The sequence below is a fragment of the Vanacampus margaritifer genome, chromosome 11, assembly GCF_051991255.1.
Source record: "Vanacampus margaritifer isolate UIUO_Vmar chromosome 11, RoL_Vmar_1.0, whole genome shotgun sequence".
Lineage (NCBI taxonomy): Eukaryota > Metazoa > Chordata > Actinopteri > Syngnathiformes > Syngnathidae > Vanacampus > Vanacampus margaritifer.
In genome coordinates this window covers 6,632,661-6,660,169 of record NC_135442.1, presented here as the reverse complement: position 1 = coordinate 6,660,169, position 27,509 = coordinate 6,632,661, and the positions used below count along the sequence as shown (strand labels likewise).

The window sequence follows — 27,509 nt, the reverse complement described above, 5'->3', positions numbered from 1 at the left end:
GAGATATGAGTGGTACAGTACATCACACCGAGCTCCTGGCCATCGCCACGTGGCGGGCAGTGGACCCCGACTTGTGTCCTGTCGAAGGACAGGCTAACAGGTCTCATTTTTCACACGTAAACACATTTACAAGAAATTAAAAGGGAAGTCAACCCAAAAAAAACACAAGTTAAGCATCAAAATCTAGCAGTTTTTATTAATATCAGAAGGCGCCCAATGACAGCTGAGCTTCAGAAAACAGGTGAGCTGTGATTGGTCGTTGCCTGAGCAACCGTGATGTCATCTTCAGTCGACAGAATGTGGCAAAATGGCCGCCCGCTGAAATGGATAAAAACGGCTGGATTTTGATGCATAACTTAGATTCCACAAATGTAATATTAATCAGAATGTCATGTTTAGACTAATGAGGTCACATATAACATATTGTCAAGAAACGTTTACATAGACAAAAAAAAACAGACAGGGTTCAACCAGACTACTGTCTGAAATCTACATTTAAAACAATGTGAAAAAACAGCAGTTCTAGTTATATAGGGAAAAATATACAGCACAGTATTTATATCCGCTTGTGACAATCTACACATTTCAGTGTCCCAAAGACATATTTATACGTTTTTTTTTTTTTAAATGCTAGAGCACACAGAAGGCTTTGTTGCAGCCTCTCAACTGCAAAGGACAGTTGAAAAAAATGGTAGTTATTACACAAACGGCCAGTAGAGCAAAGGAAAAGGATCAGGACCATGTTGCGGGGAAAAAAAAAACTCAATTACTCACAATTCTAAATTGATTTGTGATTAATGATGAAATGTTGCTATATTCTAATGCTTATTGCTGCAAAACGGAAACAGATAGAAATAAAAAAAAATTCTGAGGAAAGAAGAGACTAATCTTTTTTTGGTAGGTTCCATGTTTTTATAGCAATATTCTGTGGGTGTTGCAAAATCTGTCAAAATCCAATAAAACAGGAGTGAAGGGAATTGCTTCTGTGGAAATGACTGGGAGTGAATGAGTTAAACAAAAACAAAAAAGCAACTTAATATGTATTTTGCTTTAAAATACAGCAAATATTTGTGCAAGTGTATTTTGAACTGAGGTTCATTCCAAACATTGCCTTAAAACCGTTCAATTTTATTTATTTTGATCACAATTGTAGTTCATCAAACCTTGCTAATAATCACAGATGATCAACTCTGATATTCATTTCAAATGCAAATCCAAGAATTAATAACCTGATAACGCGATCGCACAAAAGTGTCAAAGTTTGTAATCGAGCGCCTCCATTGGTCGATCATCACTCGCTAACCTCTTCCAGCTCCTTCTTCAAGCTGCACAGAAAAACAACGACGAGATTAACAAAAAAACGTTTAAAAACATAAATACAAAAAAGGTCATCGATAACGCATCCGTCACCTTCTCAGGTAGGCATGAACATTGTCAAAGCCGTGATATTTGGCCAGATAGACGAGCACTCCGGTGGCGCAGCGGCCTTCGCGGGCCCGGCAGAAGCTGCAGTTGCAGATGCCTCGGCACGGCGGGCAGCGCCACTCCTGGCGGGGGACGACGAGGCACACGTGAGACCCCGACAACGTTTGGCGAGCACGCACGCAAACTTTACGGAACCCACCGTGTCCAGCAGAGCATCTCGCACTTCCTCCCCGTAGCGGTTCCGGAGGCACGGGCCGCAAAACTGACCACGGACGCCGACGCATTCGGGATTGCGGCAGTTAGTTTTGGTGTCGATTGTTTTCTGGCGGCACTGGTGGCAAGTGCTCCCCTGGAAGACAGACAAGAGGGAAAAAGGCTTCTTAAAAATAAAAATAAAAGACTCCCACAATAGTAATAAATAAAAATACTGGGTTTGTTGAAGTGAGTTGCGGAGCTTAATTTAGATAAAAGTAGTGCTTGAAATGAAATAATATCGTTTCACAAAAAGCTTGACTTCTCCGTATTTTGGTCCAAAACAGAGCATTTGGGTGAAACTAACCATTTTCTATTGTTGATTACTGAAAAACGGAATAAGGTAGAAACAAACTTTTTTTTCTTTTGAAAGATGAGAGTTCAATCTTTCATTTGGTAGTATGTGTGTTTCCATAGTCCAAACACAAAATATTCTGTGGACCTTGAAAGATCAGTCAAAAATGCTTAAATCAGCTGGCACCCACAGCATCCCTTTTCTGAAAACGGTTGGCAGTCAAAGAGTTAAAACCCTAATTTGAAATCCTAGCCCTAGTTTGAAACCCTAATTTCAAACCCTAGCCCTAGTTTGAAACCCTAATTTGAAACCCTAGCCCTAGTTTGAAACCCTAATCCTATCTTGAAACCCTAATTTGAAACCCTAGCCCTAGTTTTAAACCCTAATATGAAACCCTAATTTGAAATCCTAACCCTAGTTTCAAACCCTAATTTGAAACCCTAGCCCTAGTTTCCAACCCTAATTTGAAACCCTAGCCCTAGTTTGAAACCCTAATTTGAAACCCTAGCCCTAGTTTCAAACCCTAGCCCTAGTTTCAAACCCTAATTTGAAACCCTAGCCCTAGTTTCAAACCCTAATTTGAAACCCTAGCCCTAGTTTCAAACCCTAATTTGAAACCCTAGCCCTAGTTTCAAACCCTAATTTGAAACCCTAGCCCTAGTTTCAAACCCTAATTTGAAACCCTAATTTGAAACCCTAGCCCTAGTTTGAAACCCTAACCCTAGTTTTAAACCCTAATATGAAACCCTAACCCTAATTTCAAACCCTAATTTCAAACCCTAGCCCTAGTTTCAAACCCTAGTTTTAAACCCTAATATGAAACCCTAGCTTTAGTTTGAAACCCTAATTTTGAACCCTAGCACTAGTTTAAAACCCTAGCCCTAGTTTAAAACCCTAATTTGAAACCCTAACCCTAGTTTTAAACCCTAATATGAAACCCTAGCTTTAGTTTGAAACCCTAATTTTGAACCCTAGCACTAGTTTAAAACCCTAAATTTGAAACCCTAGCCCTAGTTTAAAACCCTAATTTCAAACCCTAGCCCTAGTGTGAAACCCTAGTCCTAGTTTAAAACCCTAATTTGAAACCCTAGCCCTAGTTTTAAACCGTAATTTGAAACCCTAGCTTCATTTAGGCAACATTAAAGCTTTGCCGCCATCTTGGGGCCAAGAATTGCATTGAAGTGAGTTGAGTAATTTCATTCAGACAAAAGTAGTGCTTTTTTGCTATCTTAGGACCAAATAATTCTGTTTGAGTAAAGGGGCTTCATTTAGACAAAAGAAAAACTTTGCCGTCATCTTGGGACCAAAAAACTGCGTCAAAGTGAGTTGAAGAACTTCCATTTAGACAAAAGAAGCGTTTTGCCACCATCCCCGCCGCCAAGGGTTAACTGCACGTTGAACTGAGTTGAGGAGCTTCATTTAGACACAAGTAACGCTTTTCAAACTCACAGTGACGCTGTTGTACACTTTCTCCCTCACGTTGTAGCAAATGCGCTCAAGCTCGGCCTCCGTGACCTCGTCCACGGGTCGAACCACGTGAGGGAAGGCCTTGATGCCGTTGCACGAGCGGCGGCGGACCTGTACGTGAAATAAGATTAGCCGTTAGCTTTGAGAGCAACGTTAGCGGCGACTACAGAGACGGAAAAACGCAGCTTACCGGCTCGTCCACTTCTTCGTAGTAGCGGCTCTGTCGCACCAGGCTAAACTTGTCCTCGGGTTCTTCCTCCTCTGGCGTTGGGCTGGGCGGGCCGTCCACTAGCGTGCGGGAGCGAGTGTGGGGTCGAGACAGACGCTCCGAGCTACGCCTCAAATTTTCAGGCATGGAGCGGCGAGGTGCACGTCGGGTCTGAAAAGTGATGATGATGTATCAGTATCAGAAAAATATTCTCCTGTAAGCGCAAGTAAACAATCATTATTTTAAGAGCAACATCTATGCTAATTTCCACTTGTTTATGGCATTTTGCATTAAATATTAGTGTTAAGCTAGCAGACGTTTGACCTCTTTGTATGTGTTTCTGCCATTTGTGTTGTAAAGTCGCATCTGTTTTAAGGTTTAGAAACTCCTGTAATCTATGCTAACTTCCATTTGTCTTTGGCATTTCACATATGTTAGCATTAAGCTAACAAACTTTCATTGGACGAAACTATATTGTGTTTAAATAATATGTTTAATTTGCTTTTGTATGTGTTGCTGCTGCTAGCAGTTGTTTCAAGGTTTATATATCGTTAGCTGGCAGACTTATGTTGAATTATATGGTTTGGTTTAACATTTTGGTCTTTAAATACACATTGTTTAAATTCCTTTTGTTGTATGTGTACCTGCTACGTGTGTGTTAAATTAGCAGTTGTTTAAAAAGGTTTATAACTCATCTAACATCCATGCTCATTTCTGTTTGACTATTGCGTTTCGTATTGTTAGCATTAAGCTAGCAGACTTTCATTGGATTTAATTATACAAGTTGGCTGAACATTTTAGTGTGTAAATATATTTAAATTCCATTTTGTTGTATGCTATGCTTGTATGTGTCGTTGCTCCATATTTGTTAAAGTAGCCGTTTGAATGTTTAAAACGAACATTTATGCTAATGTCTATATTTGGCATTGTTAGCGTTAAGCTAGCAGACTTGAGTTGGCGTATGAAAACTGAGAATAGACTTTCAAACTGTATTCTAAAGGCTTAAGTGTGTTTTAATACAATTAAATGTGTTTAAGAAGATATTTAAGGTGTGTTGAAGAGGTAAAAGTCCTTAAATTTTATTTTATTTTTTTATGTTTTGCTATGTCACGGATTTTCACATGTGTGTGGCATATACACTACACTACACGCATGCACTATTGGATGACGAGGGAATTATTATACCGTTGTGGAAGCAGAGGTCATTCGTTTGGGAAGGAGTCCCGGTAGTTTGTTGAGCTCTGCCATCAGCTTAGCAAGCTGAAACAAAACAGGGATGAGAGGTCACACGCGCGAAAAAAAGTTTGATCATTTTGAGTAAACGCAATCTTCGCTACCATTTCTTTGTTCTCTTTAATATTCAAAGCTCTCTTGGCCATGAAGTTCTCCTCTTCCTTATCAGAGTGCAGCACTTTAGGTTGAGGGAGCGGTTCGGACGCAGGCCTCTTGGCGCCCGCCTTCCGGGTGGGGAAAGCAATGGCCACCTTCAAAAGGTTGGACCTGCGTCCACGTCTCGCAGGCTCAGAATCAGGATCTACTTTCTGGGAGGAAACATTTTTGAGGATTTGATCTTAAAATGAAACATTTTCACCCATGCCTTCTTTGCAAATCACCATCGCTTTCATCTGAGTGTTGATGAGCTCCTCCTCGAACCCGGTGCGCGCGTCTTCCTCCGCAGCGGCCTCCGGAACTTTCGTCTTGACAAGCAGCCGCCTCGACAGTCGGGAGTTGCTCCTCTAAAATACAAAACCACGTTGTTATCGTCGCTGCTCAGATGCTTCACGATAATCACCGCCCGGTAACAACACACGTGTTATTACCGTGTTTGCGAAGCCTCCATCGGAGCCAAAGCTGTCGCAGCTGTCGTCGGAGGAAGAGGAGGACGTCTCCACGGTAACCAGGGGGACGCTGCGGAAGCTTCTCAAACTCATCCTGGTGGACGGAGGCTGGGCTGCTGCACTCTGGTAAAGAAACAGTCACATTAATACACTTTTTAAATCTCATGGATACAAATAAACGCAGTTTAAGTTGGGGGTCACCTCGAGTGTCCTTTTCTCACAGGATTTTTCTGGCAGATTTTTTTTAAGATGTCTACCATCACTAAAATACGAGTGATCAGGCAAATCACTTTTTTTTAATGGGTTTTAAAACTGTCCAAATTTCAATTTTGCCAGGTTATGTAAACAACTGTAGAGATGTAAACACAATAGTTTAAAATGTAGGGGGGGTCACTAAATGTGTTTTTTTTTAAGAAGAAAAGTAAAATTGATTGTGGTTTTCTTTCAAAAAGAAGGAGCCCCCACACCCCCTTATTTTCGTAGTTATTGCATAATTCACGGCGAAATAACGCTCGGTGGCGAGTTTCCGGTCACGGCGAAAAGAACCACTGCTATTACTTTTGCCAATGTTCCACAAATTCAAGATTGGTGTAGGTTTGAATAAAAGTAGTCAGGAAATGCACAAATTTGGCTCGTGTACAACGAACGAAAGTACAAACTTAGTTCGACGTCATACAATAAACACAACAAACAAGCAAGCAAGCAAGCAAGCAAGCAAGCAAATATTGTTACCTTGGAGCGTGTGCAAGGCATTTTAGTCTTCAAAGTTGTTGCACGCAGACAGAAAGTGGATCCGAACTGTTGCTCGCTTCTTGAGCTCAGCAGTGAACAATGCACATCCGGCTCCGGGAGCGCGCGCTATTCACGTTCGTTTCCCGCGCCATTACAACGTCCTGGAAGCTGAATAAAATAAATTAATCGTTTAAAGGGAATAGTTAGCGTTTCGCTGCGTAATGACACAAAAAGATGATCGTATTTACCTTAACGACGATAACACGTTTATATGTATTTGTATCTGAACGACACAACTTAAAAAAGGGTTTAATTCATGACATTAAATTGTATGTATCTTCTATGTGTTTCGGCGAGGCGCGAATTTTTTCACTTTGAAATTTGCATACAAGGCGGGTAAAGAGTGATTTCCCTCCAACATTAGATTCCTGTTTATAGACTCCAAAATGAGAGGTTTAATCTTTACTGGGTGGATGATTTTGCCCAAAAGAGTTGACTTCAATCTCAAATGAAGGTTTCTTAATCTACAGCGTAATTGAGAGCATATAACTTAGTGTTTTCTAATTTGGAATGGTTTGAGAAATGTATAAAGAACTATTTAATTTCCATTTGATTGAAATTAACATGAATAAATTGTATGTATTAAATGAAGAAATATGTAATTTTTCCAGCTGTCCAACAATCATGAACTATATCACCAAATAAAATTGTTTTTTAAATAATTTTAAAAGTAAATTTTATGCATGGTTTTTATACGCAAACAAGCACAAAAAAAGGTGTTAAACTAGGAATGCATAATTAGTACAGTGTGTAAATAAAAAACAATAACTCTTTAGGAATGTTGTAACTTTAATAAATATTTTCTGACCATTATTTAAATTAGCAGCCAGTTTAAAAAACATAATTCATTTATAGAAACAGTTCCTTTTAGAGCATGTAAATATTATTATACATGGTAATACATTCCAGTTGAGGACATGTTTGTTGCGTGCCATACTAAGTCCTCCCCCCCGCACCACGTCCTCCCCGCCCTCCTCTCCTCGGCCGACCTCTGACCGCTTTATTGTCCTGTCGCGGCGACCTTTTGTGGCGCTCCACTTTGATCCAGCCACCATCACTGCTGACTTTGGCCTCCTCGTTTTCCTCGTTGGGGATTTCCGTCACTGACATTATACCGGGTATTACGCACGGGCGGATCTGCGCTGTGGCGCTGTAACTGTGTGACCGCGGCCTGGCTGGCTGTCGAGGACTTTTGTTGCTTTTATTGACGCCTTGGCTTGCCCTAAAACTGCCCCTCCCTTGCCCGGCGGCGCTGCCAAAAAAGCCCGGTCGTCTGTACTCGAGCACGACGCCCGCGCTGAGCGGCCGCTCTCTTTCCGACATGCTCTCTGAGGTCGTGCTGCACGGGCTGCTGCCCTTTGACCCCAAATAGAGCGGTGACAGTTTGGCCGACAGGCCGGCGGTGGGCGAGGAGCCGGGCGAGGAGCTGCGCGAGTCGTTCCAGGTTCTGACGGGGGCGCGGACGGGCGAGCGGCGCGCCGCCGCCGCGTAAGACGCCGCTTGGCTTTCGTGCACTGACAGGAACTGAGGAAGAGTGCGGGCTCCTGAGCTGGTGAGGGTGGGGAGGGCGTTAGTGGGCTGCTGCAATTTCTGACGGACGATCTGCCGTAGCCGCACGCTGCGCATCCAAGTTTCATCAATGTCTAAAACACATGACACCAATTTTATTGTAACAGGGAGATAAATAGGCGGTCCATTTTTGTAGAATATCTTTACCAGAGTTAGTCCTGGGGCTCAAGTCAAAGTGAAGAGGTGTCGGTTCGATGACGAGCTCCACCATTTTGATGGCATCCGGTCCACCAGTCTGACACCACGTCAAGGGGCAGCTGTGCCGAGTTGACTTTGGTAACCTGACATTACTCTGGATTGACGTGTTAACAAAGGACACGTGAGACGTATTCCCACCAAACACTACAGGTCACTTTGCTACAGTTGATTTTGGAAAAGTAGACGTTTCCTGATTTGGCTTGCAAACATCACACACGCAAAAAACAATTGGGTTAAAAAGTAACTGATCTTGGAATTTTTTTATTGTACAAAAATATTTCTTGGGTTGTTTTGTTAGATTGTACAAAAAAAAGGGTCATATTGACCCAAGCAGTGGTCAGTCTCTTTTTGACCTATAGTTTTTTTTTCAAGTGCAGGATTGACTGAGTCCTTTTTTTGCTGTAGTGGAAACCTCTTAAGATGAATGAACAATTCAAAATTTGACTCTAACTTTCAGGAATATTTGTGGTCTGGCATTCACAAATGCACTTTTTTTGGGGGGGGGGGGGGGGGGGGGGACAGTTCTAAAAACAGTTGAGTTGAAGAATAACCCAACATGGCTAAAAATGGACTGACGCAACTTTTTGGGTTAAGCGGTATTCACTTTGCCCCAACAATTGGGTCAAAATGAATAACCCACAAAACAATAATAAAAAAAGGGTTGTTTTGTACAAAGCCAAAAATTAAACTAGATTGTTTTGTATAGACCCCAAAATAAAATTTGGTTATTATATAGGTTATTACCTATTTGCTGATTTTGAGTATTGCTTTGGCACCTTCGTGAGGCATCTTGGTGTTAAGTAACTATGTTGAAGTGAGTTAAGGAGCTTCATGTAGTGACTAAATGACGCTCCTCACCAAGATGCCACAAGATGGCGTTAAAACCAATCAAGCAAAAGCATGCCTCAAACAGATTGGATTAGTTGTTTTGGTACCAATAATGACAACCCAAAAGATTGAGTAGCAGAAATGAACTGAATCGTGTGTGACTGCTTCATGAAAACAACAAGTGATTGATAGGTGTCATCATTCACCTTATAGCTGACTGTGTAGTCCACTTTCTGGTTGGGCTGTATCCCGACGATCCATTTGTCCATTACAAACGGCGGCTGCGTTATAAGAGGAATTTGTTCATTCGTGCTATACAAACACGAAGCAGGGACAAGAAATTGAGCAAGTCAGCACGTTTAGTAACTTTATCCCAAAACACAAAACCTTAGTCATCCGCATGGGCTCCACATCCTGTCGATTGGGGCTGAAGATGACATCCTTGATGAAAGTTAAGGCCACGTCATCTCCGTCAAGTTCCAGGAACATTTTCCACTTGCAGTTCTTAACGGGGAAATAATTCATTGTAAGACAGGGCAGGCAGCAATAGCAGGAAATCAAGATAATTGAGTAAGCCACTTTTCTATGAGAACCTCTGTATGTAAAGCAACAGCACAACCTAGAGGAAATATGTGGAAGTGCCTCATAATTAAATGGGCCTCAGTAAAATGGGAAAGCTTTCCAAGGCAGTGATGAAGGATTAGCAACATAAGGTGATTTTGAGACGCCAAAAAAAAGAGAGAATTTCAATTGAACTTTACATTCAATATTATGCAAGCAATCTACAGTACTGTATTCTACAAACAGCAAAATATGTGAGCTTGCTGACAGGGTGGACATTTTTAGTGAAGGTTTAGCATTTAATGAGCACATGATGGACCTTCACTTTGTTAGCAACATGATTCCGTTAGCAAAATAATAAAATATAGAGTAAAAAATTAAAAAATATATATATTAATATATAGTATAAAAATAAATAAAGATAATAAAAATGTTTTCTGAAAGCCATTTTTATAAATTGATATTTTAAAATGACAGAGTGGACATGATAAGCTTGACTACACATATAGTCAAATGAAAATTACAAAACATAAATAAATATTTACTGTTTCCGCTAAGCCTCACATTCACCCAATCACACAGCAATTCCATACAACAATGGGAGGCTGCTGCCACGCAGGGCATTGCCAGGTCATCTAGGAGCAAATTGGGGTTCAGTGACTTGCTCAAGGACACTTTGAAATGGTCACAAGGTTTGAGGATAAAACCCACAACCTTCGGGTTGCAAGACGACCACTCTATCACTGAGCCATGGTGTTCCCCAGGGTTCAATTTTAAGCCCGTCACTTTTTCATTAGTACATTGCTGCATTACTCCCTAATGACAGAGTGGACTGCAATTTTAGGGAGGCATGCAAACTGACTCGTTTTTATCAAATAATAAAACTATGTAAAAAAAAAAAAAAGTGTGTGGGATCTGCCAAAATCACGTACATCCAGTGGGGTGAAAAAAGTGCCCGGTTGTATCTGGGAGTATCATTCGTCAAACTGGTTGTGTGTTGTTTTTTTCTTCCTCACATCACACCCTCACTGGGGGGGTCCAAATGTGAACAATGTCGCAGCCCCTTTTCCCCCGCCCGCTACATGCTGACGAAGCAGTAATGATTGCGCCGATCCCCAAACGGCCGCCACAGAGCCACAGGTCACCGCTTAACCACACGGGGTTCAGGGTGCGGGCCAATCCATTGTGCGCTGATCACAGGGAAGGACATCAGAGGAGCAGTGCTGACACACTCGTCTGAGGAGCCTTCGCCCTCTCCCGTTGGGGGCGAGCGGGGGGGGGGTTGTTGTTCAATCCGGCTGGTTCGGAAACACACCAGCGGCCTCGACGCTGGCCCCGGGACGGTCGCGCCGGGGCTCCCGCGTCGACGCGAGTCTAATCACTCCGGCAGAAACAATGTGGCGTAATGATGCCTTGGACCCGAGTGCATATAATGACAACTCATACATAATTCAGCACCTTTCACTTGGCTGCACGGTGATATCCTCATTAGCAGGGAACCCTCAGTGGCTGTCAGATGGTGGCCGCTCAATCGCAAGGCCCTCATTTTGTCTTTGAGAAGTGCAGCTGCTTCCATGACATCGCCAGCAAAGAGGGGCGAAGAGGAGGGGAAAAATGCAGTGTGGGTTTGTTTTATTTTGTGCACACACACAAAAAAAACTTCCAGTTTGTAAAAACAAGGCTGACACGGAACCTGACACCAGGCAGGGGAAAATAATTAGCTCTCATTTTCTCAGCCTCCTGTTTCCTTCTCCCCGCTGTGTTTTCGACCCACTAAACCACCACATGTCAGAAGAAATGGGAGGCAATTAGCAGGCTCGTTTCAGCCCCGCCGAACACACTGAAAGAGGACTATTTATGATGGGACAATGAACAGCTGAAAGATTAAATAACGTTTTCCTTTTAAAAAGAAAACGACTTCTGGCTAAATGGGCTATTTTTGATTAAATTCGAACGGCAAGTGAAGAGCCAGCCTTTTTTTTTTCTTCTCCAAGCTCACAAAGGCCTGCGAGCGAGTGGTGCTGGAAGTGCTACATGGAGGATGACATGTTTATTTGTCTGCTTTTATACCTGTATAGTGATGCCTGTAATGGTCAGCATAACAGCTATCATTAGAGATTCTTGCCACCGCATATCAATGCTGTCACAAAACAGCCGTCATTGGTTGGACACCTTTGTGGACGCTTTATTAGGTACACATGCATCCACAGTATGTGCAATTCGCTTCGTGCCCTTGACCGTGACGTGCACGCACTCGTGGCTAACAATAAGGCGCTCTAAAGTAGGGCCCGACCAATTATTGCTGATTATTAGCTCTTTTTAAAAAAAAAATAAAAAATTCTTTACACGTTAATATATTACAACCAGGGTTTCCCCCCCAGTGCTTTATATGCCAGGCTTTTCTTTCCCAATATTTTTCCGGGTCGAATTTTGTTCTCAGTCTGTCCATGACAGCCAGGCTTAGCAAATTTTCTGGGGGAAACCCCGTCACAACATAAGACAAAGATAATGACATTCAAACAGTCACACCTCAAATGAAATCAGCAAAATAAATAAATATTTTTAAAGTTAAACAAATACTGAAGGGCAAAGTATTGCAAAACAGTCAAATGTTTTGCCTCTAATCCATTTCTTTATTGCTAATGGTTAAAAAAAGAAGTTATTTCTTTCATTATATATATATTTTTAAATAACCGGTCAATCGGTTATCAGAAATTTATTCTGCCATATATAATTATTGAAATCTGCCATAAATCTAAAGCAGAATCTGAAGGCAAGATGCATTTTTTTTTAGTGTAGGCATAGCTAGCTAGTAGCTAACTAATCGCACATCGCAACTGAAAAAGAAAGAAAAAAAAGTTTAATGCCATACCTTCACAATTGTAATAGTAAATAGTAACTATACTTATATGATAATTATTGCATGTATAACTTATTTAAAAACAAATCTCTAAGTCCACTTTACAGGGACTTAAATGGAGTAAAGTAGGAAACGTACGGATTTTCCCGTGCCTGGCTTCCAATGATACCCAAAGACCAGTTCCAGATTCACACTTTTACTGCTTTCCACCTCATTTTCAAGCTCCTCCTGGGAAAAAAAAAAATTCAAAAACATGAATAAATAAATCAGTTCAGCACAGTGAGAATCACAATATTAGGGAGACAGTAATGAGAATGAGAGCAGTAACAATGTTTATGCTCCCATCTTACTTAGAAGTAGGAACAATATTTTCTTTGTTCTCTTTCCTGAATGACAGATTGTTATTACTTCTGCTTATACTATCCATCCAAGAATTTTTATAACAACATAACCTGTACAGGGTCACGGGGAGCTCGAGAACCTCTCCAACAAAGGCTCCTCATAGTTTACAATAACCCTCACATGATGACGCAACAAACAGGCTCAAGAAAAAAAAAGTTGACCCATTCTACCTTGAGCAGAGGCGGAAAGTGGACCAACCCGAGGTAATCATTGGTCAGCTTCTCAATTTCACTCTGCCAAAGAGGAAACATGACATAAATCACGACAGCAAGTGGTGCCGTTGCATCATGGGAACGTCCCAACATTCCGCCTCGCCTTGCCTTCAGGTGCATGACGTGACCTTTGGACTTGATGCCCATGTCCCGCATGTCGTTCTCCGACAGCAATAACAGCCTTTTTCCCGTGATGTGATTGTCTCGAAATAGGTCAGCATACAGGTGCATCCCGCATGCGCTACTCTCTAAAAGAGAAAATGACAGCTCAGCTCAAACTCGCAATACATTTTGGCAATCATCGGAAAAATATAGTACAAACCTTTACCAAATATTTGCTGCATCCAGAAATACTGTGTAGCATAATGGTCACACGTTAGCTGCAAATAATAATCAAGCACGTATATAGTGAAGTCACGACACTGACCACATGCTCCTCCGTCCACGTGTAGATGTCGAGCGTAGGCAGCAGCTGCAAAACACAAGTTCAAACAACACAATGACAAATGGAAATGTTACCAAAATTGAAAACAGACACGTTTTCAATCAAGCAATTTATTTATTTATTTTTTGGGCATGGGGCCTCTAATGGTCTTTATCAGACTGCACTGTCCATCTGCCTGAGCCTGACGCCATCTATTTGAATGACAAATCATTTATTGCTCAATAAATGTAATCACGCAGAAACTTGACAGGCAAAATAAAGACTCCATCATTGTGATGGGTAGAATGGCGCGTAATGACAGAAACGCTGCCGTGGAAAATTGGAGGAAAGATGACTAAGTGAGGGAGTCGTCTCTTTTCAGCGTCTCCTTCAGATTAAGAGCTGAATGCGGCGGGCCTCGATAAACACTGGCTGCTGCCATACATTTGGCCTCATAAAGACACTCAGCCCCGCCGGCGCTTCCCGCCTCCTCCATGCTGCGCTTTGGAAGCAAGCACATTCGGTCTTATTTTGAACAGCACTTTCCAACAAATGGACTGCTCGTGATCTTTCTTCAAACTTGTCACTTGCCGTTGTGTGGAATTTGCACAATTTGTTGTTGCTTTCTTTTTTATATCACACAGCCTTGCCTCCATGTGGACTAAACGCATGCTGGGTAATCAGACCCATGAAGGATTTGAAGAAAGTAAAATGTAACCTATATGGTATTTATATATCTTCTCTCTGTCCAATCTGAAAGAAGCTCTAAATGGATGTATAATCACCTGCGGTCATATCATGTATCGTCGGCATCACCACATATGGAAAGGAATGAACGCACACTAAGAGCAACTTGGATTTCAACCCCAATGTTATGTAAACAAAATTGTAAAGTATGATTTACGATGAGCTTTTTCTTTGTTTTGTTTTTATTTGATCCCATCACAGAAAGGCATCAGTGCTGACATGGAGCAGTGATTCTCAAAAGTGTGCTGGTACGCAGGCTCCCTCTAGTGGCAGGCAAAAGGATCACTGAATTAAATGTCCAAACTGCATGACACTACAGTATAGTGGCTTAAACATTGAACTAAAAGTTCAGTAGTATTTAACTTTTAAGTTCAATACATTTGCATGGCATCATTTTTAACTATTTGCAAAAAAAAAAAAGAAAAGCTTTTAAGAGGGGTGTCAAACTCATATTAGCTTAGGGGCCACATGGAGGAAAATATATTACCAAGTGGGCCGGATCGGTAAAATCATGGTATATAATTTAAAAACAATTGCCGTCAATTAAATGGAAATATATTGTCCCAAAAAAATAAAACCAATGCAAATAGAACGCGGCAACACTTTGCCCGTATGAGTTCCGGGCGTGTTATAAAAGACAAACGAGAACAAGGAGGCAGTCAAAGGAGACACGTTTTTCCACAATATGATGCTAATTCAATCTGCCAGGCTCTAATATGAACAATGCCTTGAATTGAACAGTAAATAGTAGAACAATGTGTACATATAAGTATTTTGGTCAAATCTGCCGAAACATTATAATTATTAAAATAGCAAATTATTTTTGCCCTTATTATTAAGTACTTTACACAAGGGCCCGAGGACATCTCGGTAAGTGAGAGACTGCCGCAACAACTGCACTCCAGCACATTCAGAACAAATTGGCCAATCTTAATGTCAGCAAAATGTCACTTCATCATAAAAGATTGGCCTTCCACAAGGAGCCGGCGCTTGTGGCTTCTTTCTTCACAGCATGCCACATCAAGCATACATGAAATGACTTCCATAATGTCCATAGGGTGAGGACTCGATGGAGAATTTTTTTCTCTGTCAAATGGTTCTTTTTCAGAATGACAGACTAAATGCATAAAACGCACAAGAAGCACACACAAGTAGAGCTTTTATGGTGTGTAATTACAGCTAATGGTTTACAAGTAATTAATCTAGAAACAAGTTCTTCCACAACATCAATTCTGCATTAGTTGAAATTCTACTTGACTGACATACAGCAGCACTGTGTAGGTGATCTATGTAGTTTATCACTCGAGTAAGAACAGGGACAATATAGTAAGAAAATGGCTAATTTGAAACGATGATCTTAAAGCAAAAAAGTACATTTGTACAGAAATGTATTGCATTTACTTGGAAAAAATACTCTTTTTCTGACTCCTTTTTTTTAATTCAATTTTTATTTTATTTTTGGAATGCATTTTTTCCTATTTATTATATATTTTTAATATTCAGAAAAACAGACTGAAATATTCGGAAAAACTGAAAAAAAAAATTACACAGAATTTTTTTTCAAGCAAATGCAATACAATTCCATACATTTGAAATTGATTTTCAAATAACAGCTTCTCACTCATGTTACCGTCTTGTTAACAGATTACAGTATACTATTGGCAAGTTGGCAACCCCAGATCAGCGGTTTATATTATTTGTATTAGTGTATGGGCAGTGTTTGAACAAATTTGTGACACATAAAACAAAGACCATTGTATATACACTTATATAAAAATCCATCCATCCATCCATTTTCTTGACCGCTTTTCCTCACAAGGGTCGCGTTTTTTACATATATATATTATATATTATATCTATTATTACTCACAAATTTGTGTTTCTTGGAAGATTATGACTTTTTTTTTAATATATATATATATATATATATATATATATATATATATATATATATATTTTAAGTTGAATTGAGATTTGAATATGCTCCAAAATGGACTTGTTTGGCCTTTGCGTAGATCTACACAGCACTTAGTGCCATTCTAAGGCATTGCCTTCTTCCACCTACTGGAGAAAAAAAAAGTTCCTGTATTTCATTCAATGGCAGAGAGAGGGCGCTGCTGAGGCCAGTTCACACCAAGGTTGTGGCAAGGTGAAGAAGTGCTCAGGAGTAACTCACCGGGCTGTTGGACTGTTGGATGAGTTTGCGCTCCCACATCTTCAGACGGCGCTCCCTCTCCTTCAGTTCCTGCTCTTTGCTACTCAGGTCCCTCTCCAGCTTCTTCAGCCTGTCGAGTGTGGCTTCGATCTCGCCCCTGCAACACCACAAAAAAAACAAAAAAACAAGTCTCAACAATACTCAGATATGTGATACATGTCGTACTTGATGTTTCTGGTTGGTTGGTTTGGTTTGGAAATTGCCACTTTATCACTAGTGACAATCCTTCTAATAACAAATACTCACACACAAATGCTGTAGTAACAGATTCAAGTAGGTAATAGAATACTCAGGCAAATATTCTTCCTAATTAGGGTTAGTGTTTAAAAAAAAACACAACTCATCAAATCGATTGTCCTTTTCATAGACCGATATCGATTCATAAAACCGCAAATCGATTCTTGTAATCCCTATTTTTCCCATATGCTGTATCCGTGTGAAAATAGATTTTTACTTAAAAGCCTATTTTTATTTTTTTGTATTGTGCAGTTTTCTTTAAAAGTATTTTTGAAGACCTGACTTTTTGCAATTTAAGACAATTCAGAATATTTTTAATGTATATTTGAAATTATTTATGTAAAATTAAATAGTATATATAAATATAAAATATAAATTGTAAACACGTGTAACATTAAAATTGGTACTGCGTAAAATCCTCAACTGAATCCAAAATCAATTCAATCAAATCTGGCCCTTGTAAATCGAATCGATTCATATTAATAAAGCTCGATTGCAACTTTATTCTTCTCTTTTTATCAAATATTAAGTATGTAGTTATAAGGCACCACATTGCCCCACAAAGGCCAGGGGAGGAACAGCAGGTATTTGTGTTTATTTAATGGTTTTGATTTACCGGTATATAATTTTGTTTGGTGTTTCTTTGTTTCAGTTGTTTTTTAACTTGTTACTAATTTATTTTTTGAGTTGTTCTTTCCAATTCTACTTACAATTGAGTTTTGGTAGTTGAATAAATACAAAGTTTTGAAATCAACGCGTTTAGTCATCATGATATCAATATGAATCAAGGGTCTTGAATCTTGGTCAAGGAACAATCCAAAAATGTTGAACATACTTTTTCTTAGAGTCAACTCAAAAACAATATTCCAGGAACTTCACACAAGCACAAACAGCTCTCGGACCACCTGGAGTCTGCCAAGATTGTACCGGTCGCACATGACCTGTCCACTATTTGGAGCCCGCCTCACCTGCGCAAATGCGACGGCGCCAGCACGACTTTGTGACGAAGAAGGAGCCGCACGGCGCCATGCCTGCCGAGGGGCTGAGGCAGAATAAAGTAGCAGCTGAGACTCAGGCTGTGCTGAACATCAACTGAAACTCCAGCTGCTCACACAGCCCAATTAAACACTTCTACTTGAAAAAGATGGTGATTATTTTTAGGGCCTTATGGGTAAAGAGAGGAAATATATCCAGATGGAGGATTCGTCGGAGGTTTTTATGCCTTTCTGTCGCCATCAGTCAAGTCATTAAAGATCTATATGAACCATCTCCACTTCTTTTTTTGTATTTCCCGACCCCCGTCAGCCACATTTCCATGTCATTCTTTGCAATTTCCTTTAGGCTGAGTGCATATTGACTTCTCAATACATTTAGTTGGCCTGCAGAATGCCTCATTACGTTACCTCCATTCAGACTTGTTGTGGAGGAAAGAGTTGCACTGTTGGGGAAGTTGGCTGTCGTTCGCCATGGCCTCTAAAGTAGACAGGATCTGCTTGAACGTTGGCCTCTCCTGAATCGAGGGACAAGTTTAGTTGCGCGCCACGCCGACATGTTGTGGCTCAGAGTGCCAGTTGAAGTAGTTGCAGCACTCACTTTTGGATCCGTCATCCAGCAGTCCCTCATCAGTTCTGCAAAGCTGGCAGGACAGCCACTGGGGACCGTCAACCTCTGAAACACAAAAACGCAGACAGTAGATGAGCGGAAATTGTTACATTGTTGTTAAAAAGGTCACTTAAGAGCTTTAATTATTATTATTAGTAGTAGTAATAATTAAAACTCATAAGGGACATAATTAAATAGAATGCAAAGAAATCAACAGTTTTTGCCACATTTTTGCTTCAGTTCATTGGATATTGTGCTACTCCTTCTGGTGTGCAATATTATTATAAAATAAATATAAATTGTGTGATAAAATACCTCCTCCTTTTCCACAACAAGCCAAGCCACTTGTAAGCCTTCCAGGCCTTTGAATGGTACCTCACGTGTCAGCATTTCCCAAAGCACCTGCAACAAAAGCCGTTTTTAAATTGTGACAAATTACTGTAATATACTGATACTTTATGACAATGGATATTATAATAATGGTTATGGTAATTAATGCCATGCATTCTATACAATAACCATGTACACATATTACACACATATTTGTATATTGTCGTTTTTTATTTGGAAGTTTTTGGGATGTCTGCATTCAGTTTCGCCCCAAAAACATAAAAATTTAAAAAATGACAAAAATGGACATAAGTGTTTTTCACATAGCAGCGATATTTTCCATTCATCTCCTGATGTTTCGTCACTTTTCAGGAGACTCTTAAAAACAGCATTTTGTTCAACCATTAACATTGCGTCATCAAAGAGAGCAAGCCATTTTCAACACTTTTGAGAGGTCAATAATTAGTAAAAATGACATCACTACATGTGGACTGACCAACAGCACAGATTTTTGAGAAAATATTAAATTTGCCAGTGATATGTCTATGAGATATGCATTTCTTAAAGGTTAACAAACACACCATATAGATGCTAATTGTTAGCTCATGTGGCTAAACAATTTAAACCTTTTTTTCCCGCCATGGTTAACTGATATCTTAGGGTATCGCTTACTAAAAAAAACTACATGAGATTTTATAACATACTATAATTACGCTCTCTCTGTGTGAAAAGGAAGTCTTATACAACCAACTGCTCTATACGAATTTGTAACAGCCTTCACTCAAAACCTGACTCATGATCATGTGACTTCCTAAACTGTGGTCATTCCCAGGGGTGTCGCGAACCCCAGGATGAGGTGTGGCTGCAACGCAATTTTTGAAAGGTTTCAAAACCGCCAACTTTCTTCGAGCTTTCCGCACTTACAATTGTTACGATATAGCCTGGGGCACACGCACACCCACGCGATTTCTTTGCTGTTCACACAACTCACCACAGCATAGGAGAAGGTGTCACAGGTCTCAGACACTGGCAGGCTCTGGATGACCTCAGGTGCCATCCATGGAAAGGTGCCCACCAAAGACATGTGCGTCGTGTGGGTCAAGAACTTGGAGGCCCCAAAGTCACAAATCTCGGGGGAAGGGGAGAAAAAAAAAATCACAACTGAAATAGCTTTAATTGTTTGGATTGTTATTTATTTTTTGCTCAGCTAATTGTTGAATGTGTGGAACACATTTATTACACTGTTTATGTGTATGTACCAAAGTTACTTAACAACACATTCAGCTTCAAATAAGGTCAGATCAAGGGACATTTAATCTATACATAATGTAGTTAGTCAATGTTATACATGTGAGTCAAACCTACACCTACCTTGAGGACTTTATCCGCCGTTATAACAACTGAAAGAAAAATCATACTTTCTCAGTGATAAAAATGACAAAGCATCCATGAAAAATCCGTACACAACAATATACACTAACCAGGCGCAACATTTGACACACCTGCAGAAATCTGGTGAAACTGGGAATTATCATTATGTAAGTCTGAACTTTTGGACTGTATCGAATTGAATTGTGCAGGTGTACCTAATGTTTTGGCTGCTGCGAATACTAGTTGAGACATGGAAAATGGTTTAGTTACCATTCCTTGACTTCAGATCTCTGTGGATCACCTTTACAGGGGCCTCTGAGTGTAAATAGTGGATTCCTGAAATGGGAATTAAGGGAAGAGTGAATTATTAGCCTTAATAATCAGAGTGAAATTCATTTTGTATATATTTATAGTTATGACTTAGCCTGATGCTAACTAGAAGCCAAACTCTAAGACAGTGATTGTTGTCAAAGTGTGGTATGACTACCACTTGAGGTACACAGGCTCCCTCTGGTGGTATGCGAAAGAATCACTCAATTAAATCAAAATTAAATTAAAATATTAAAATAACATTTGTAGCCAGTAGGCATACAACCTGTTTAAACTTGTTTATATATATAAAAAATACAAAACAGCACTTTTTTTTTTTTTTACTTTTCAAGTATTTTTTTTTTAAAGAAGAGTTCAGTAGTTTTTAAAGAGTAAGTCAACACAAAATGTTTCTTTACAATACAGACGCTCCCCTACTTACGAACATTCGAGTTACGAACAACGGTACATACGAACATTTCTGCGCGTACAGTATGTCGAAAAATGTTCGGAAAGAAATGCTGTAAGTTAGATTTTGTATTGCGCGTAGTGCTTCTTTCCGCCGCTAATACCGACGATTGGCGCTGTGAGAGCTCATTGGAGGCTGAGCAACGTGGCGAGGAGGAGGAGGAAGAAACGCCGGTCCCCATGAAACAGGAAATAACTTTTGAAGCCGATTCCAGCGACGACGAAGAATCTCTCATGATATAAAATCCTCCTCTTCCTCCTCCTCCATCATCTCCTTAAGCATCGAGTACATCTTCCAAAAGTAAGCTAAACTTCATTTTATTTATCTTATTACGTACATGTACATACTGTGTGTGTGTATCTCGCTCTCTCTCTCTAACATACGTAGTACAGTACAGTACTGTACGTATTCTCTCCATTTTATTAAGTTTTTTTCAGTACAAACCAATGCAGGTTACTTGTACAAGCCTTAAACATACTTATATAAACCTTCAATATACTTATATAGGCTTTAAACATAAATTATAATACAAAATATAGCACTGAAGCAACTTACGAACAAATTCACCTTACGAACGATCGTCCGGAACGTAACTCGTTCGTAAGGTGGGGAGCGTCTGTACTATATTGAATGTGCCCCCACTAATCTAAACACAGCATTCTGATTACCGGTAATATCACGTTTGTGGAATATCAGTTAAGCAGCAAAAAAAAAATCCATACTCCAATACTTGGTGTAAAATAGTTGCGAACCACTACTCTAAAGGTGCTTTAAAACAAAAAGTAGCCTATGTAGTGCATACTAACTAATGGATAACTTGATTTATCTCACCTCTGGCGATTTCTGTAGACCATGTCATAATATGGCCCATGTCCATTTCTTCACTCTCATTGCAGGAGAGGTAGTCATACAATGATCCGCCACTGGCATATTCTATCCAGGAAACAGGAAAGCACAGAAATAAACACTCTTGGGCAGTATACAGTACTACTGTTGTTAGGACTTTTGGTTGTTTTTCTTCCGATACAAAGGGCATTTAAAATATATTTTGGATATGATTCAGATCTAATATAATGTGATTAACGATTTTAATACATAATACACAGATTAATAATACAAGTTCTTGCTTTGGAATATATAAAATAGAAAATTGTGTCTGTTAGAAGAGTGTTGTAAACAAGCAGTGATCTGATTTATGATAACAGCTAACTTGTATTGGGTTAGATTCTAAATTATAAGCAGTGTTGCTTTGATGGCTGGTTTCTCTGATAGTGGTGTTGTTAAGATGATTGTTCACTAATATTCATAGCTGAAGAATTTGACTAATTGGTGCTACTTATTTAGTAATACGTGAATTAGCAGACATCAGAGAGACCAAACATCAACAACGAGCGACAACAAGTCAATGCCTGTCTACGACTGCACTTTGCACTTGAATATATTGCGTCCACATTCCACAGATAATATGACTGGGATGTCGTCTGTGGCCCTGATGCACACAGATGAGCTGCTCCTGCCGTTCAGTAGCATTCAATAACTTCTTGACTCATTTTCTCATCTTAGGCATCACATCTAAAAGCACCTTTGCCCCTATTAACGCCTAGCTATTTTTTATTTTTTTTTATTTTGCTGTCTTTTATGTGGCGCCCGAGTGGCGGTAATAAACAGAGACAGTTGTATGCATGTATACTGAAGCGCATGTACATATTAGCTGTTGGAGCACTGTGTCAACACAGGAAATTACAAAGGATAATCAATAAACACTTTACAGTTTCTGCTGGTAATATAATTCACCCTTGAATAAACAGACACCCACTAGCAACTTAACAGCAAATCCATTTCAGTTCCTAAGATGGACACCACAGCAGCAGTTGGAAATGTTTTCCACTTGCTGCTTACTGTTTATACTTTGCACTATTGGTCTAACTAATGACACGTTTCCCTCATTTCTATTGGAGCAAAGTATGTCACTTATCAAGTATAGGTAGTAACAAAACTTGACTGGTAAAAAGTGTGCAGGACAAAAAATATTTACATCCCATACCAGTGACGATTCCATAGTTGGGAGCCTCAACGACAGCGCCGTAAAACTGGATGATGTTCCGATGGCTCAGAACGCTGAGGATTTCAGCCTGGGTGGTGGACAAACAAAGGACAAGCAGTTTGCATTAAACACGGAGAGGAAAATCCATCAATTAATATATACAATCACTGGACGCCTTATTAAAGTGGAAGTCAATAATATGGTCAGCTCCACTAGTTTAAATATGTTATTCTGTTTAATAATGTGTTAGTGGAATCTGAGTTAAGCAGTAAAATCCATTCTCTATTTCAGGGGGCGGCCATTTTGCCCAGTTGATGTCAATTGAAGATGACATCAATGTTGCTCAGATCTCAGGTAACAACCAATCACAGTGCAGCTTCAGAAAACAGGTGAGCTGTGATTGGTCGTTGCCTGAGACATGTTCAACATTGATGTAATCTTCAGTTGACATCAAGTGGCAAAATGGCCGCCCCCTGAAATGGAGAAAAACGGCTGGATTTAGCTTCATAAGTCATGTTCCACAAATGTAATATTAACCAGAATGTCATGTTTAGACTAGTGAGGTCTCATATAACATATTATTGTCAAGAATAGTTTTAGGTTGACTTTCACTTTACATCCATTTTCTAACAATGAATTCAAACAAGAGGCATGTTATGAACCTGATTGTTTTAGTAAAATAATCTAATTGATCTAGAGTCTGAAATGCATGCATGCATGCTCTTGGAATGTGGAAGAAAACCCATTCAAACATAGGGAGAACACGCTGGATGCGAGATTCAAACCCAGAACTTGTGACAGTGAGACGTCTTCCAACATTTCAGACCATTTAATCTAATAAAACCCAATTTTAAGAATACATTATCGATACTCCAGCTCACTTTTGATTGACACTGTATGAGATGTTAATTATTGTGGATAAATGGTGGTGTCAGATATAACACAATACATACTGTATTGTAGTTATATAGCATACTAGCAGCGTGAACAGAAACCTGACAAAAGCACTTAAGAGTAACTGTAGCAAAACACTGTAATTAAGCAAACAATTGCTTCCCCACTTAAAAGATGACACTTTTTATTTTACCAATGATGATCCCTGCAGCACTGACTGAAGTTCAGTCTGTGATCTTGCACTAGATTCATAAAAGATACTCTAAATACACTGTCACAGGCTGACAAATGAAGCTTTTTCAAAGATGATTATTTTTCTCTCTCGCATGTCTTTAAGACAATGGGCTTGTGCTTGAATCAGGGGCACCCCCGTGTCGTAACTGCAGCAGATAGGATTTGCCAATAACGTTTCTTTTGCAACACCGTTCTCGTCGTGGGGGAGTATAATGACCATGAATGATGTGTGCGTAAGTCACCACATCCCACTAAATGGGCTCGCAATTAAAATGATTACTATAGTGACAATTAAAAAAGTACAAAGTGTACATGAAAAGCCCCGGGCAATTATGACTCCCACCTCGTTCTCAATCTTGAGCAGTTTTTTCACCGCCACTTCTTTGTCCTGGGAGATCCATCTGGCCCGGTACACACTTCCGAAGCTGCCGCCGCCACAGTTCTCGAAGAAGTGGATGTCATCGAACTTGATTTGCACAAATGAGCCGCTATGAGACGACATCTCATTCTGACGCTTGGTGCTGACACCGCTTCTGGAAAAGCACAAGGAGGAAAGGTGGAATTTAATATGTAACTTTGTTTTGTCATGTAAATGCAGTAATTGCTGTAGAACATGTGAAAAAGAAATAGTGTTAAAATACATACAGTATTTTTTTTTAAAGAAATTATCCTCCGTTAGTTGATGAAAAACTAACAAATTTACTGATTTGTGTAAAAAACACATACATAAATATATATTGCTTTAAGCCAGTGGTGTCCAAACTACGGCCCAGGGGCCATTTGCGGCCCACCATCCATTTTTCAGTGAAACGCAACATATACTAAAAATGGCATTTGACAGTTAAAAAAAAAACTGTACCAAAAGTTTCCAATCACAGCGGAAAAAAACAACTCTAGATTGCTGAAGAATCTATCCTTTTGTTTGTCGATAAAAGCACCAAGTGATTTTTTTTTGAAAGAAATAATTCCATCATTAAAGCAAAGTATAGCTCTGTTATTGTTCCTCGCTTTCCCAATTTGCAGCTGAGCCATTAGGGCTTTTAAAAGGCTGTTACCTCGTTCTTCATTGGGATTGCTGTCCACGGATGGTTTTTCCTCAATTGTCACAGAGGGGAGCCATTGCTTTGCGACCATTAACGCGTATTCATGCTACACTCAGCCCTTGTAGGAAGCTGCTCCGCGGGACGGCCCACTGCATTGTGTGTCCACTCAAGCGGGGTCACGGGGGACGGCGGGGGGGGAACAGTGACATTGCGCCACTCATTCTCGACGCTTCTCACTGAACAGCAAACACGGCTGGAAGCGTGACAGCAATACTAAAGTCACAGAGGATGCTGGGTGATGTCTCCTCACATACAATCACAGGTGGCTTTATTGGGCACCTGCACAATCTGAGGACATCCAATCCAACAAGAACTGAATCAATTGTGTGGTGGTGATAAACAACCAGCCTGCGTCATAAAGAGAGGCGTTTTTAATTACTGGGAGGTTACCGCGTTCAGCCAATTCATGCCATGTACTAACAGGAAAATGAGAACTGGATTTGATAGTTGATGACTTTTGATTTCTGCTGGCTCATTTAGACAGTACAATGAACATTTGGAATAAACAAGCATACCGATACTAGACATCCATCCTGATTAGTTGATATTTTCTTGGCAGTTGGAACAATTCAAATCAACCTTCATGACACCAATGGGAAAATTATTTTAAAAAGTCAGACAAAAGACTTTACTGTACTGCAGTTCTTCATATGCACCGACTTATTTCTACCAAAAAATCTCAAGATAATTCTGAGGTGTACCTATTGAAGTGTCCAGTTGCGTACGTAAAGTGCTGTTGAGAAGTCTCGTCTGACGAATGGCAGAAATGTGGTACGAGTACCACCATAGTTCCGTGGTTGGTGAGTCAGTTTCAAGGGTTCAGCGGAAGCCAAAACACACTGTGGCCTATTAACCCCCCCCCCCCCGCCCCGCAAAAAAAGAGGCTTCAAAATTGTGATTTTCCCGCTCTCAAATGTTGTAGGCGTGTATGCTGAATGCAAAATGGATGCTACTTCTTCTTATATCTTATGCCTACGCAATCCAACATGAGCTGTGAAAATGTATCCGCTTAAAATCTCCAGTGGCTGGGATATATCTCACCGGGTTGTTGCCAATCTTTCCACGCCGTGATAAAAAGCGATAGACACCAGTTCGATTGCGAGCTAATAAGTAGTAACTGAGTAACAAAATTGTTCCCGACAAATACTTATACAAGTATGAAAGAAGGCAACCCAAGTTCTTATATACAGGATGGGAGGGGAGCAGGAACAAATAAATGGTGGAAAAGAGTTTACTGCTATTGAAAATTCCGAACATCCAGGCATTTCTGATATTTCCGCAATGGAAATGCTTCCTTTACACGGTGTGTAAACAAACTGCGTATTGTATTGCTTTTTCCTGTAACTAGCATACAAACAAGACAGAATGTTATCGTAGTCAAACGACATTTCCTTACATTTTGAAATCAAAATAATCCTTACAAATCAAATTACAACGATCTTAAATCCAATGTTTTTTCAATGAGCAAAGAGCTTCCTTTCACCGAGATGACCACCGTTTTAATTGTGACGTCAGCTCGGAATTGTCAATATCTCTACAATTCAGTACTACTTAGCTCTCAGTGTTTGTAAAATGCATTCAGAAAGAAATTGATAAATTCACTTTACAGGGTCTTTCTGATAGACATTTACATTAAATCATCCATCCATCCATTATCTGAAATTCAATCGGTTTGTCATTATTTTTTTAGGTACAATTTTATTCAATTAATGTACAGTGCATTTTGAGTAGATAGATAGATAGATAGATAGATGGATAGATAGATACACAGTGAGGGACATTCCTTCATAAATTGTGTAGATAAGAGTGTAATGATGGTGGTGGTAGTAGTAGCAGCAGCAGTATTAGTAGTAGGAGTAGTAGTACTGTAGTAGTAACCGCAAACATCACTAATATGAAACTGCAGAGGCAAACGTAAAGAAAGGGCTTTGATTGAGAGTTGAAAGTTTCAAACTAACGTACATGAGGATGCCGAGCCACACAAAAACAAAGCAATACCGTACACAAATGTTCCCTCATCATACGTACCGCATACATCAACTTTTCGGAGGGCGTCAAGCGGCTCGTCGTTGAAGTGGCACAAAGTGGAAGTGAAGAACCCAAAATGTTCCAGGAAATAGAGTGATACTTGCCTTTTTGTTTTCTCGTGCTCAACCCACGGTGGTTGTACTGGTTACACAACTTCTGGAGTTGACTTGAAGGACCGACCTCTTTAGTCAACTAATTCTAATGACAACAGCGCTTCCTGCTGGTCAGAAACAAGAATGACGATTCTACTTTTTCACTACAGTTCAAACCTTCCTCGGATTACGACAGAGTTCCGCAATGACGGTGACGTAACGTGAATATGTACGTAAATCAAAACTGGTAAAATCATAATAGCAGTAAATTTACGTATGGAAAAATCACTGCTAGGCAATGATTATAAAACAATCAATTGGAAAAACAAATTAGACAAAGATAATTGCTGAATTGCCAGTGTCATTTACCAAGATACTATGCATCAACCATACAAACAGGGTGCTTGTAACTTGTGTTTGGGGGTTTATTTGTGGTATTTTGCATTAACTGTGAAATGCAAAGACTATTGTTGTAGTGACTTTTGACTTGTTTGGTCACCAGA

The 27,509-nt window shown here is 39.9% G+C and overlaps 2 protein-coding genes across 7 annotated transcripts; both read right to left on the bottom strand.

The window, feature by feature from the left end:
• Positions 1 to 1,107: 1,107 nt before the first annotated feature.
• Positions 1,108 to 6,386, bottom strand: cdca7a (cell division cycle associated 7a). Its single transcript, XM_077580550.1, has 10 exons — positions 6,218 to 6,386; positions 5,468 to 5,608; positions 5,261 to 5,383; positions 4,985 to 5,188; positions 4,833 to 4,907; positions 3,630 to 3,818; positions 3,422 to 3,550; positions 1,625 to 1,774; positions 1,411 to 1,547; positions 1,108 to 1,325 (listed from the first exon to the last, which is right to left on the bottom strand). The coding sequence occupies exons 1-10, from the start codon at positions 6,236 to 6,238 to the stop codon at positions 1,292 to 1,294; spliced, it is 1,203 nt and encodes a 400-aa protein (XP_077436676.1). The 5' UTR covers positions 6,239 to 6,386; the 3' UTR covers positions 1,108 to 1,291.
• A 660-nt stretch (positions 6,387 to 7,046) lies between these two features.
• On the bottom strand, positions 7,047 to 27,183 carry map3k20a (mitogen-activated protein kinase kinase kinase 20a). 6 transcript variants are annotated; one of them, XM_077580547.1, is made up of 20 exons: positions 26,915 to 27,177; positions 24,127 to 24,316; positions 22,656 to 22,743; positions 21,443 to 21,544; positions 20,104 to 20,169; positions 19,834 to 19,862; positions 19,454 to 19,591; positions 18,448 to 18,534; positions 18,124 to 18,198; positions 17,934 to 18,040; positions 16,255 to 16,390; positions 13,335 to 13,379; positions 13,230 to 13,260; positions 13,016 to 13,155; positions 12,866 to 12,928; positions 12,432 to 12,521; positions 9,260 to 9,376; positions 9,079 to 9,153; positions 7,994 to 8,138; positions 7,047 to 7,920 (listed from the first exon to the last, which is right to left on the bottom strand). In XM_077580547.1, the coding sequence occupies exons 1-20, from the start codon at positions 26,917 to 26,919 to the stop codon at positions 7,214 to 7,216; spliced, it is 2,436 nt and encodes an 811-aa protein (XP_077436673.1). In that variant the 5' UTR covers positions 26,920 to 27,177; the 3' UTR covers positions 7,047 to 7,213. The 6 variants fall into 6 exon arrangements, with proteins under 6 accessions (XP_077436673.1, XP_077436675.1, XP_077436671.1 ...); XM_077580549.1 differs by having other exon boundaries at positions 13,236 to 13,260; XM_077580545.1 differs by having other exon boundaries at positions 12,866 to 13,155; positions 27,019 to 27,183.
• Positions 27,184 to 27,509: the final 326 nt, after the last annotated feature.